General features: G+C 42.8%; 1 protein-coding gene across 3 annotated transcripts in view; it reads left to right on the plus strand.

Annotated features, from left to right (window-relative positions):
- The window catches only part of cryz (crystallin, zeta (quinone reductase)), a 46,485-nt gene that overhangs the window by 23,371 nt on the left and 8,546 nt on the right, over positions 1–14,568 (plus strand). For 2 of the 3 annotated variants that reach the window (XM_048538912.2, XM_048538914.2), the window contains exons 6-7: positions 1,141–1,290; positions 9,035–9,136. In XM_048538912.2, the coding sequence (XP_048394869.1) occupies positions 1,141–1,290; positions 9,035–9,136 (252 nt within the window). The remainder of the gene's footprint in view (positions 1–1,140; positions 1,291–9,034; positions 9,137–14,568) is intronic. The other variant, XM_059648184.1, reaches the window with a different exon arrangement.

Genomic DNA, 14,568 nt, shown 5'->3' on the forward strand with positions numbered 1-14,568 from the left:
TGGAAAAGCAGCCCATGTTCCAACCAAATTCATATGTCCTCTCATCCTGTCTCCGTAATATTTACGGCAATGTTTCAGTCGATGTTTATTTGTAACTCCTGAACCAGAGGGCTTATCCTTTCTCTCCTCAACCCAGGCAAATCCTTCCCTTTTTTTTGATAAAACCCATGAGGTGAAGTAAGAGCTGGGAATCCAGAGGCCAGGGCTAATGATGCAGAGACATGAGTTCAGATTTAATCCTGACAGCTGAAGAATGTAAATCCTGTTAATCAAATATGTTTGGAATACACAGTTAGTCTCAGTATTAGTGACATAAAATGACTGATTGTTGGAAAAAACTTATCTGTTTCACATGTGTACTTGAAGGAAGAAAAAAATTGCTGCCCTTATTTGTCCTGACCTGTCCATGACTGCAGACCTGCAGCAAAATAGTTCATTTTTAACTAACTAATGAAGTGCTGAGCAAGCCACTCAGGTGTATCAGACAGCTACACTTGAAGAAATTTAAGAAGACTGCTCACCACCATCTTTTCAAAGGCAGTTTAGGATAGGAAGTCAATGGTAGTCTTGCCAACACCTACAACCCATGAATGATTTTAAAAAGAAATAGTCGAGTCAATCTATTGCAGTATTTTATTGTAATTGTAATTTCCCAATCCTGCTATTATAAATGTTAGAACCAGAAAATACAAGTATAAACCATTCATACCATTCTGCAGTGACAACTCTTTGAAAGAGCTACGAATTATCCCTGATTATTTAATTTCATGAGTCCTTTGTGATGTTCTGTATCACATAATCACCCTATGTGATGTTCTGTAAAATTCCTCCATTATTTTTTCTGATAATGCTGATGAGTCACTTTCTCTAAATCATTTTGCACAATCCCATTGGTTTATTAATATCGTGTAATACAGTCTTGGTGCTGCTTTCCCTGATTTACATGTGCATGCACTAAAACAACCTCAATTTGAAATCAGAAATGCAGTCAGGAGGTAAATAGTAAGTGGAATTTCTGTGCGTGCTTCCTTACAGTGATTAGAGAATGGAGGTATTGTGTTTGGCTGGAATGAATTGGCTCGTGAAATTGAGAACCTACTTCCATGAAAAGTAGTGCATAATTGTTATGCTGAATTTCAGGTTGGGATAGCAGCCTGCCAGATTGCCAGAGCCTATGGCCTGAAGGTTCTCGGGACAGCTGGGACTCAGGAAGGACTTAGTCTGGTTCAAAAGAATGGAGCTCACAAGACTTTCAACCACAGGGAGACTGGCTACGTTGATAAGATCAAGGTACAGATCCAACACTTCAAAATCTCCATTGGTCATGCATTTCATAGTAGTTACATTTCTAAGACTTCACAGTCTCCATATGATAAAAGTGAGCAAAGTGAATAAAGAATTAGTGTTGCTAGCTTTCGTGTCAGCCTTAATTCTGTCTCCTTGCACTCAGGATTAGAAGGATGGTGTTGCTCACATCTTTGTTCCTGTCTGTAGCATTGCAAGCAATCGACAAGAGCTTGCATTTATACAGCTCATTTCAAACCTCAGACATCCAAAAGTGCTTTACAGTTAGTGAAGTACTGTTTGAAATGTAATTACAGTTAGAGTAAAGAGAAATGCAACAGCCAATTTACACACAGCTAGTTTCCATAAACGGTGGACAGATAATCTATTTCAGTGATTTTAATTCAGAAATAAATTTGGGCCCAAGGACATTGGGGAGAGCACTACTATGGTGTGCCAAGCATGATGCCAAATGAAACTGATCCCGTCTGCATGCCCTTGGTCCATATTCCCTCATTCCTTGCATATTCATGTGCTCATCTAAAAGTCTCCTAAATGCTCCTATTGTATTCGCCTCCACCAGCACCCCTGGCAGTGCGTTCCAGACTCCTGCGACTCACTGTGTAAAAAAATTTGCCCCTCATGTCTCCTTTGAACTTGCCCCTTCTAATGTTAAATGTATGGCCCCTAGTATTAGACATTTCAACTCTGGGAAAAAGATTCTGACCGTAAACTCTATCTGTGCATCTCATAATTTCACAGACTGCTGTCAAGTCTCCCCGAGCCTCTACGGCTCAAGAGACAACAACTTGAGTTTTACTGTGCGTCTCCTTATAGCTCATACCCTCTAAAATCAGGTTGCATCCTGAAAACCTCTTTTGCACCGTGTCCAAAACGTCCACATCCTTCTGATGTGATGAGCAGAACTGAACATAGTACTCTAAGTGTGGCTTAACCAAAGTTTTATAAAGCTGCAACGTGACATCCTGACTCTTGCACTCAGTTCCCTGACCCATAAAGACAAGCGTGCCATACGCCATTGTTACCACCCTATGTACTTGCTTGACCACTTCAGGGAGTTATGAACTTGAACCCTACGATTCCTCTGGACATCAATCCTGTTCAGGGACCTGCCATTAAGTGTACACTTTTCCATAACATTTGATCTCCCAAAATGCAGCACCTTGTACTTAATCGGAAGTAGGAGCATTTTTCCTGACCCAGGATCAAAAACTCAGGAAGCAGGCAGGATTCAAGCAAGTGGAAGATGTTTATTCAAGCAGAAACTGGTTTGTGCAGGAGAGGGCCAAACGATTGTCCCCGAATCTAGCTTTGGAAAATAGATCAATGACAAACCCTCGCTTTTATAAAGAAATACAGCATTTTTATACATTTTGTGTTACAGTAATCAAATACAACGTAGTCTTCATCCTTCCCCTTAATTCAAACACCCAATCCTAATCAGTCATGGGCACTTAAATGGACAGCCCCAGGTTCCAATGATTTTAGCTTACATTGTAATTTCTAGGCCTTGGGATCTTCCCATGTATCCTGTTCATTCACATTCCATGTATCTAATGGCTGTACTTTTTCTGATCTTTCTCAGGCTTGTTTATCTGTAAGGACAGCTCAAATTCTATAACCTATTGTAGTTTGGAGCTGACTTTTGTCACCTTCAGTTACTTGTTTTATTTTCCCACTGCCCCAATTACATAATGCAAAAACAAAAAGTTAGTTTTAACTAATTGCTGTAAGGTTAACTTCTGTTCTAAAGTTAATTATAAGTGTAACGTTATTCAATGACTTCTACTGTTAGTGTTTTGTAATTTATGGGTTGTAATCAATCTATCTTGTTCCGGGCTGTAAGGCTAGTTAATCTTTACATCTAAGCTTACATCTTTTTTTAAGGCTTGTGTTATATCCTTGTTATGTATTGAAACCAAATTCCATGATTGGTGCATTTCTAGCTTGAAGCTATTTAATATTGTTGGTAGCTTCAAAGAGGCAATTATTTATGATGAAATTACTTTAACTGTTATCCTTGCAGCTGCTTGAGGACTTAATCTAGCACCTGACATTATTCAATTACTGGGACTATCATCCTTTCATTAATAAAGCTTGGTCATTTATCTGTCCTAAGGCAACCTTTTATCAGAACTGTCTCGGATGGGAACATACAGTGTTATTTTACTGACCTTCTAGCGATTCTGTTCAAAGTTACCATTATATTTCACAATGTGAGCAGACCGCTTTGTTTTAGAACATAGAACATAGAACAATACAGCGCAGAACAGGCCCTTCGGCCCTCAATGTTGCGCCGACCTGTGAACTAATCTAAAAGCTCTTCCCCCTACACTATCCCGTCATTATCCATATGCTTATCCAAGGACTGTTTAAATGCCCCCAATGTGGTGGCGTTAACTACATTGGCAGGCAGGGTGTTCCACGCCTTACCACTCTCTGAGTAAAGAACCTGCCTCTGACATCTGTCTTAAATCTATCACCCCTCAATTTGTAGCTATGCCCCCTTGTACAAGCTGAAGTCATCATCCTCGGAAAAAGACTCTCACTGTCCACCCTATCTAATCCTCAGATCATCTTGTATGTCTCTATTAAATCCCCTCTTAGCCTCCTTCTCTCCAATGAGAACAAACCCAAGTCCCTCAGCCTTTCTTCATAGGGCCTGTGTTCCAGACCAGGCAACATCCTGGTAAATCTCCTCTGCACCTTTTCCAATGCTTCCACATCCTTCCTGTAATGGGGCGACCAGAACTGCACGCAGTATTCCAAATGATGCGGCACTAGCGTTTTGTACAGTTGAAGCATGACATCACTGCTCCAGAACTCAATCCCTGTACCAATAAAACCTAACACACCGTAAGCCTTCTTAACAGCACTATCATCCTGGGTGGCAACTTTCAGGGATCTATGTACATGGACACCAAGATCCCTCTGCACATCCACACTACCAAGAATCTTTCCATTGACCCGGTATTCTGCCTTCCTATTATTCTTCCCAAAGTGAATCACCTCACATTTATCCATATTAAACTCCGTTTGCCACCTTTTGGCCCAATACTGCAGTTTATCCAAGTCCCTCTGCAACCTGCAACATTCTTTCACACTGTCCACCACTCCACCGACTTTAGTGTCATCTGCAAACTTACTAACCCAGCCACTATGCCTGCGTCCAAGTCATTATAAAAATGACAAACAGCGGTGGTCCTTGAGGCACACCACTAGTGACCTGACTCCAGGCTGAATATTTTCCATCAACCACCACTCGTTGCCTTCTTTCAGAAAGCCAGTTTCTGATCCAAACTGCTAAATCTCCCTCAATCCCGTGCCTCTGTATTTTCTCCAATAGCCTACCATGTGGAACCTTATCAAAGGCTTTACTGAAGTCCATGTACACCACGTCAACTGCCCTAGTCATCCTCTTATTCCTGACATACCTATATAAAGCTTTAGGGTTCTCCTTTATTCTACCTGCCAATGTCTGCTCATGTCCCCTCCTTGCTCTTCTTAACTCTCTGTTTAAATCCTTCCTAGCTAATCTGTAACTCTCCATCGCCTCATCTGAACCATCTCGTCTCATCATCACATAAGCCTCCCTCTTTTGCTTAACAAGAGACACAATTTTTTTAGTAAACCACGGTTTCCTTACCATATCGTTTTGCTCAGCTTCTAGCTGCCATCTTGTAAGCAGGCATGGGACGCTTAATGTATTCAGGTATAAGTCACCTTACGTAGTCAGGTACAGATCACCTGTACAGCCCCCACTATCAATGTGCTTTGGAGTTGACATTGACCAGAAATTAAACTGGACTATCCATATAAATACAGTGGTTACAAGGGCATGTCAGAGGTTAGGAATCCTGCAGTGAGTAACTGACCTCCTGACTCCCCGAATCCTGCCCACCAGCTACAAGGCACTAATCAGGAGTGTGATGGAATACTCCACACTTGTTTAGATGGGTACAGCTCCCACAACATTCAAGAAGCTTTACACCAACAAAAACAGAAGTTGTTGGAAAAGCTAATAAAATGTGAGGCTGGATGAACACAGCAGTCCAAGCAGCATCTCAGGAGCACAAAGCTTATCAGTTTTGACAGCATCTGTGAAGAGAAGTCACAGTTAATATTTCAGTCCTGTGCCCCTTCCTCAGAACTTGACACTATCTAGGACAAGATAATGAAATGTGAGGCTGGATGAACACAGCAGGCCCAGCAACATCTCAGGACCTGCTGGGCCTGCTGTGTTCATCCAGCCTCACATTTCATTATCTTCGATTCTCCAGCATCTGCAGTTCCCATTATCACCATCTAGGACAAAGCAGCCCGCTTGATTGGCACCACATTCATAAGCATCCACTCCCTCCACACTACTGCTCAGTAGCAGCAATATGTATTTCTTACAAGATGCACTGGGCAGCAAGGGCAGCAGACATATGGGAACACCACCACCTGCAAGTTCCCTTCCAAGTCAGTCACGATCATGACTTGGAAATATATTGCTGTTCCTTGGGGCACTGGTTCGAAATGCTAGAATTCCCACTGTAGCAGCATTGTGGGTCGACCGAGAACACATGGACGGCAGTGGTTAAAGAAGGCAGCTCACCACCACCTTCTCAACGGTCAACTGGGGAACAGCAATAAATGCTGGCCAGCCAGCAATACCCAAGACTCATGAGTGAATTAAAAAATAGTTCAATGGAGCCATAGATTCAGAAAGATTTATAGCACGGAAACAGACCCTTCGGTCGAACTCGTCCATGCCGACCAGATTTCCTAAATATATCTAGTCCCATTTACCGGCATTTGGCCCATATCACTCTAATCCAATCCTACTCATATACCAATCCAGATGCCTTTTAAATGTTGTAATTGTACCAGCCTTCACCACTTCATCGGGCAGCTCATTCCTTGCACGCACCACCCTCTATCTAAAAAAATTGTCCCTTAGATCTCTCCTAAATCTTTCACCCCTCACCTTAAACCTATGCCCTGAAGTTTTGAACTCCCCCACCCTAGGGAAAAGACCTTGTCTATTTACCCTGCCCATGCCCCTCATGATTTTATAAACCTCTATAAGATCACCCCCTAGTCCTCGATGCTCCAGGAAAAATAGTCACCATCTATTCAGCCTTTCCCTATAACTCAAACCGTCCAAACCCCGGTAACCCTCCAATCTTTTGGCATTTTCTCCAGATAAGTTTGGGAGGAACTAGAAGTCAATAATATTAGGTGAAAGAAGCTATGTCAGAATAATTACTTTCAGTTGGAACAGTGATGGGCGAAAAGACCCTTTATTGTTGTTGAATTTCTCATTCTTAATATTATTTGTCTTCCCCCTCTTGCTAAATGAATATTTTTCAACAGTATTCACTCTAGAAAATGACCATTAAATGAATATTTTTCAACAGTATTCACTCTGGAAAATGACGCTAAATGAATATTTTTCAACAGTATTCACTCTAGAAAATGACAATGTTGTGGAGGAGAATACTGAGATACAGGCTACTAGACTAGGTGGGATTGAGGTTCAAAAGGAAGAGGTATTAGAAATCCTTCAGAAGGTGAAGATAGATAAGTCCCCTGGGCCGGATGGGATTTATCCTCGGATCCTCTGGGAAGCCAGGGAGGAGATTGCCGAGCCTTTGGCATTGATCTTTAACTTGTCATTGTCTACAGGAATAGTGCCAGATGACTGGAGGATAGCAAATGTGGTTCCCCTGTTCAAGAAGGGGAGTAGAGACAACCCTGGTAATTATAGACCAGTGAGCCTTACCTCAGTTGTTGGTAAAGTGTTGGAAAAGGTGATAAGGGATAGGATTTATAATCATCTAGAAAAGAATAAATTGATTAGGGATAGTCAGCACGGTTTTGTGAAGGGAAGGTCGTGCCTGACAAACCTTATTGAGTTCTTTCAGAAGGTGACCAAACAGGTAGTTGAGAATAAACCGGTTGATGTGGTGTATATGGATTTCAGCAAGGCGTTCGATAAGGTTCCCCACAGTAGGCTATTGTACAAAATGGAGTTTAATGCAGATGAGTGTGAGGTGATGCACTTTGGTAGGAGTAACCGGAAGGCAAAGTACAGGGCTAATGGTAAGATTCTTGGTAGTGTAGATGAGCAGAGAGATCTCAGTGTCCGTGTACACAGATCCTTGAAAGTTGCCACCCAGGTTGACAGGGCTGTTAAGAAGGCATACAGTGTTTTAGCTTTTATTAATAAAGGGATCGAGTTCCAGAAGCAAGAAGTTATGGTGAAGCTGTACAAAACCCTGGTGCGGCCGCACTTGGAGTATTGTGTACAGTTCTAGTCACAGCATTATAAGGAGGATGTGGAAGCTTTGGAAAGGGTGCAGAGGAGATTTACTAGGATGTTGCCTGGTATGGAGGGAAGGTCTTACGAGGAAAGGCTGAGGGACTTGAGGCTGTTTTCATTAGAGAGAAGAAGGTTGAGAGGTGACTTAATTGAAATATATAAAATAATCAGAGGGTTAGATAGGGTGGATAGGGAGAGCCTTTTTCCTAGGATGGTGACGGCGAGCACAAGGGGGCATAGCTTTAAATTGAGGGGTGAAAGATATAGGACAGATGTCAGAGGTGGTTTCTTTACTCAGAGAGTAGTAAGGGAATGGAACGCTTTGCCTGCAACAGTAGTAGATTTGCCAACTTTAGGTACATTTGAGTCGTCACTGGACAAGCATATGGACGTACATGGAATAGTGTAGGTTAGATGGGCTTGAGATCGGTATGACAGGTCGGCACAACATCGAGGGCCGAAGAGCCTGTACTGTGCTGTAATGTTCTATGTTCTATTTCTGTCTCTTGAGCTCTTCACTACTGTCACAATCATAGTTCACCAAAACACAAATTCTATTCTGTTTAAAACTACCTTTTAGCACCCAAACTCCCTTTCCTCTCATAGCCCCCCGAGCAATACATTGTGATCAACTAATCAGTAGCGGTGGACTACATCTGTGCAGCACACACCATCACAAGTGACTGAAAAGGTGGACTGTGACCATAGAGCTGTTCACTGTGAATGATCTTCTATACAAGGTTTAGGTCAAACAGACTGAGCTTCTTTGTTGTTTTGTTTACTGTTCAAATATTTGTTGCTGTTTCAAATCAATGAAGTTCACTATTAAGCCAAGTAGTAACATTATGTGGATTGAGATTCGACTGCACACACAGTGTAAAATCTAGGTTGATGTTCTAGAGCAATATTGTGGCAGTGCTGCACTCTTAAGATATGCTGGCTTTCAGATGTTTTGGGTGAGGTTCTATTAGCTCACTCATGTAGTTATAAATTATCCCCAGCACTATTTTGAAGAAGAACAGGGGAGTTAAAACCAATATTTATCCAGCAGCCAGCGTCACCAAAACAGTTCTACTGAGAGGATCATTACTGTCTCGTGGGATCTCTGTGCAGACATTAATTATAATTATAATCCTACATTATAATAGTCACTGCACTTCAGAAAGAATATAATGGCTGAAAAGTGCTTTGGGACTCACTGAGGTTTTGGAAAGCTCTGCAGTGCTACAAATTTGTTTTCTCTTACCACTGTTACAATTCTTTATTCAATTGTACTTTTTGTTCTGCTAAACTGACCACGTAGTTTATTGATCTAATTGAATTGTACGCAAGAACTGAGAGGGTCGCACCAAAAATAAACCAGATCTGGATCAGTTGGCTTTTATGTATCTAACTCTTAACCTCACTCTCTCTGTCAAGGATTACACTAATGGTCAAGGAGTGGATGTGATCATTGAAATGTTGTCCAATGTGAATCTGAGCAATGATCTACAACTGCTTGCAACTGGTGGGCGAGTGGCTGTAAGTACCACATCCTTCAACATTGCAACAGGAATATGCCATTCAGTCCAATTTGTATTCCAGTACAATTCATGCTACATATAACCACTTCTCTTCATCTAATATGCTGTTTGGTTAGATCATAGCTGATCTTATCTGTGTTACCAGTAGTGGTTCATAACTCTTTATCATAACCAACAAAAATCTGCTGATCTCCATTTTAAAAGCTCCGTTGATGTCAAATTTCAATTTTTTTTTGAGGGAGTATTCCTGATTTCCATGAATCCTTTGTGTGTAGAAGTGCATCCTGACATTATCTCAGGGTCTAGGCCCGAAATGTCAGCTTTTGTGCTCCTGAGATGCTGCTTGGCCTGCTGTGTTCATCCACCTCCACACTTTATTATCTCTCAACTACCAAGGTCTGATTTTAATGTCACGTCTCCTTTCAGAAAATCCTGGAAACATTCAAAAGGTTGACAATGTCTGCAGGGAGAGAAATACAATCACTGTTTCAGATTTTCAAAACCAACATAAGATAAGAAATATAACAATTTTAAAGCAAGCACAGACATGGGGAAGGGTCTAGGCCCGAAACGTCAGCTTTTGTGCTCCTGAGATGCTGCTTGGCCTGCTGTGTTCATCCAGCCTCACATTTTATTAGCCTGGATATGAAGTTCGCTTGAGTGACAGGAAACATGGAATCATAGAATCCCTGTAGTGTGGAAGCAGGCTATTTGACCCATCAAGTCTAAACCTATCCTTTGAAGAGCATCCCACGCAGACCCAACCACTACCCTATTTCCTGTAGCTAATCCACCTAGCTTGAACATCCCAGGACATCATGGCAATTTAGCACGGCCAGTCCACCTTATCTACACATCTTTGAACTGTGAAAAAAAAACTGGAGCCCATGGAGGAAACCCACACAGACATGGGGAGAATGGAGAAAACCTTGACCAAGATCTTTGCATCTTATGAGCCACAGGGGAGGTCCTGGATGACGAGTAAGTAGCTGATATTATTCTTCTATTCAAGAAGGGAAATAGAACATAGAACATTACAGCGCAGTACAGGCCCTTTGGCCCTCGATGTTGCACCGACCCGTGAAACCAAACTGAAGCCCATCTAACCTACACCATTCCGTTATCAACCATATGTTTATCCAATGACCATTTAAATACCCTTAAACTTGGCGAGTCTACTACTGTTGCAGGCAGGGCATTCCACGCCCTTACTATTCTCTGAGTAAAGGACTCACCTGTGGCGTCTGTCCTATATCTATCACCCCTCAATTTAAAGCTATATCCCCTCGTGCTAGCCATCTCCATCCGAGGAAAAAGGCTCTCACTGTACACCCTATCTAATCCTCTGATCATCTTGTATGTCTCTATTAGGTCACCTCTTAACCTTCTTCTATCTAATGAAAACACCCTCAAGTCCCTCAGCCTTTCCTCATAAGACCTTCCCTCCATACCAGGCAACATCCTGATAACTCTCCTCTGCACCCTTTCCAATGCTTCCAATTCCTTCCTATAGTGTGGTGACCAGAACTGTAAGCGATACTCCAAGTGCGGCCGCATCAGGGTTTTGTACAGCTGCAACATGACCTCATGCCTCTGAAACTCCATCCCTCTACCAATAAAACCTAACACACCGTATACCTTCTTAACAACCCTATCAACCTGGGTGGCAATTTTCAGGGATCTACGTACATGGACACCAAGATCTCTCTGCTCATCCATACTACCAAGAATCTTAACATTAGCCCAGTACTCTGTATTCCTGTTACTCCTTCCAGAGTGAATCACCTCACACTTTTCCGCGTTAAACTCCATTTGCCACCTCTCAGCCCATCTCTGCAGTTTACCTATGCCCCTGTGTAACCTGCAACATCCTTCCGCACTATCCACAACTCCACTGACTTTAGTGACATCTGCAAATTTACTAACCCATCCTTCTACGCCCTCATCCAGGTCATTTATAAAAATGACAAACAGCAGTGGCCCCAAAATAGATCCTTGCGGTACAACACTAGTAACTGAACTCTAGAATTAATATTTCCCATCAACCACCATGCTTTGTCTTCTTCCAACTAGCCAAATCTTGATCCAAACCGCTAAATCACCCTCAATCCCATGACTCTGTATTTTATGCAATAGCCTACCGTGGGGAACCTTACCAAATGCTTTACTGAAATCCATATACACCACATCAACCACTTTACGCTCTTCCATCTGTTTGGTCACCTTCTCAAAGAAGTCAATAAGGTTTGTGAGACATGACCTACCGTTTACAAAACTGTGTTGACTATCCCTAATCAAGTTTTTCCTTTCTAGATTATTATAAATCTTATCTCTTATAATCCTTTCCAACACTTTACCCACAACCAAAGTAAGGCTCACTGGTCTGTAATTATCAGTGTTGTCTCTACTCCCCTTCTTGAACAAGGGGACAACATTTGCTATCCTCCAGTATTCTGGCACTATTCCTATAGACAATGATGACATAATGATCCAAGCCAAAGTCTGTGCAATCTCCTCCCTAGCTTCCCAGAGAATCCTAGGCTACATCCCATCCAGCCCAGGGGACTTATCTACTTTCACACTTTCCAGAATTGCTAACACCTCCTCCTTATGAACCTCAATCCGGCCTAGTCTAAGAGCCTGTATCTCAGTATTCTCCTCAACAACGTTGTCTTTTTCCTGTGTGAATACTGATGCAAATTATTCATTTAGTGGTTCTCCTATCTGCTCGGACTCCACACACAACTTCCCAGTACTGCCCTTGACTGGCTGTAATCTTACTCTCGTCATTCTTTTGTTTCTGACATGCCTATGGAAAGCTTTAGGGTTTTCCTTGATCCTACCTGCCAAAGACTTCTGATGTCCCCTCCTGGCTCTTCTTAGCTCTCTCTTTAGGTACTTCCTGGCTAACTTGTAATTCTCAAGCACCCTATCTGAGCCTTCACGCCTCATCTTTACATAAGCCTCCTTCTTCCCCATGAGGAGAGTTTCAACTTCTTTAGTAAACCACGGTTCCCTCGCTCGACCACTTCCTCCCTGCCTGACAGGTACATACTTATCAAGGACACGCAGTAGCTATTCCTTGAACAAGCTCCACATTTCAATTGTGCCCAGCCCCCGTAGTTTTCTTCCCCATCCTGTGCATCCTAAATCTTACTTAATCGCCTCATAATTGCCTTTCCCCCAGCTATAACTCTTACCCTGCGGTATATACCTGTCCCTTTCCATCACTAAAGTAAACGTAACCGAATTGTGGTCACTTATCACCGAAGTGCTCGCCTACCTCCAAATCGAACACCTGGTTTGGTTCATTACCCAGAACCAAATCCAAAGTGGCCTCACCTCTTGTTGGCCTATCCACATACTGTGTCAGGAAAACCTCTTGTTGGCCTATCCACATACTGTGTCAGGAAACTCTCCTGCACACATTGGACAAAAACTGACCCATCTAACGCACTCGGCCTATAGCGTTTCCAGTCAATATTTGGAAAGTTAAAGTCCCCCATCACAACTACCCTGTTACTTTCGCACCTACCCAGAATCATCTTGGCAATCCTTTCCTCTTCATCTCTGGAACTTTTTGGAGGCCTATAGAAAACTCCTAACAGTGTGATCTCTCCTTTCCCATTTCTGACCTCAGTCCATACTACCTCAGTGGACGAGTCCTCATCAAACGGCCTTTCTGCCACCATAATACTGTCCTTGACTAATAATGCCACACCTCCACCTCTTTTACCACCTTCCCTGATCTTACTGAAACATCTAAACCCTGGAACGTGCAACAACCATTCCTGTCCCTGCTCTACCCATGTCTCCGAGGTGGCCACAACATCGAAGTCCCAGGTACCAGTCCATGCTTCAAGTTCACCCACCTTATTCTGGATGCTCCTGGCGTTGAAGTGGACACACTTCAAACCACCCTCCTGCCTACCAGTACACGCCAGTGACCTTGAAACCTTATTTATGACTTCACAACTCTCAACCTTCTGGACACTGGAGCTACAATTCAGGTTCCCATCTCCCTGCTGAATTAGTTTTAACCCTCCCGAAGAGCAAAAGCTTTTGCTCTTCGGGAGGGTTAAAACTAATTCAGCAGGGAGATGGGAACCTGAATTGTAGCTCCAGTGTCCAGGAGGTTAAGAGTTGGGCTTCAGGATATATTCAGGAGGAATTAGTTTAATTTGGCATGTTTGGCACAACATCGTGGGCAAAGGGGCCCATTCCTGTGCTGTACAGTTCTGTGTTCTAGCGTGGAAACTCCACGTAGACAGTCACCTGAAGCTGAAATCAAACCTAGGTCCCTGACACAGTGAGGCAGCAGTACTAACCACTGAGCTTAGATGGGCTTCGGGATATTGGTACCCCTCTGGTTCAGGTGTAGACCATCCCTTTCGTAGAGGTCCCACCTACCCCAAAATGAGCCTCAATTATCCAGGTATCTGAATCTCTCCTTCCTGCACCATCCCTGCAGCCACGTGTTCAACTGCTCTCACTCCCTATTCCTCACCTCGCTAGCATGTGGCGTGGATAATCCAGGAAATTACAGATCAGTGAGTCGGACATTGGTGGTTGGGAGCTATTGGAGAAAATTCTTATGGATAGGATTTACATGTGATTGGAAAAGCATGGCCTACTGAGGGACAGACAGTATGGCTTTGTGCAGGGCTGGTCATGTCTTACTAGCTTGATTAAATTTTTTGAGGAGGTGACAAAGGTGATTGGCGACGGTAGAACAGTGGATATTGTTTGCATGGATTTTAGTAAGGCTTTCAAGAAGGACTGTCATGGTAGGCTCAACTAGAAGAATAAGATGCATGGGATCCATGATGGCTTGGCTACATGGATTCAGAATTGGCTTGACCCGAGTAGATGGAGGGTAGTGGTGGAAGGTTGTTTCTCAGTCTGGATGTCTGTGACCAGTGGTGTTCAGCAGGAATCCAAACTGGGACCTCTACTGTTGATGATATATATAAATGACTTGGATGGAAGTGTAGATGGCTGGGATTAGTAAATTTGCAGATAATACAAAGATCAGCGGAGTTGTGGATAGTGTAGAATGTTTCAGATTACAGCGGATATAGATCAGTTGCAGTTAGGAGCAGAAAAATGGTAGATGGACTTTAATCCGTATAAATGTGAGGTGCTGCATTTTGGGAGATCAAATGTTAAGGAAAAATATACTGCTAATGGCAGGACCCTAAACAGCATTGATGTCCACAGGGATCTTGAGGTTCAAGTTCATAACTCCCTGAAAGTGGCCACGCAAGTACATAGGGAGGTAATGATGGCATATGGCATGCTTGCCTTGCTGGTCAGGGAATTGAGTGCAAGAGTCAGGATATCATGTTGCAGCTTTATAAGACTTTGGTTAGGCCACACTTGGGGTACTATGTTCAGTTCTGCACGCCACATTATAGGAAGGATGTGGAC

The sequence above is a fragment of the Stegostoma tigrinum genome, chromosome 8, assembly GCF_030684315.1.
Source record: "Stegostoma tigrinum isolate sSteTig4 chromosome 8, sSteTig4.hap1, whole genome shotgun sequence".
NCBI classification, from domain to species: Eukaryota; Metazoa; Chordata; class Chondrichthyes; order Orectolobiformes; family Stegostomatidae; genus Stegostoma; species Stegostoma tigrinum.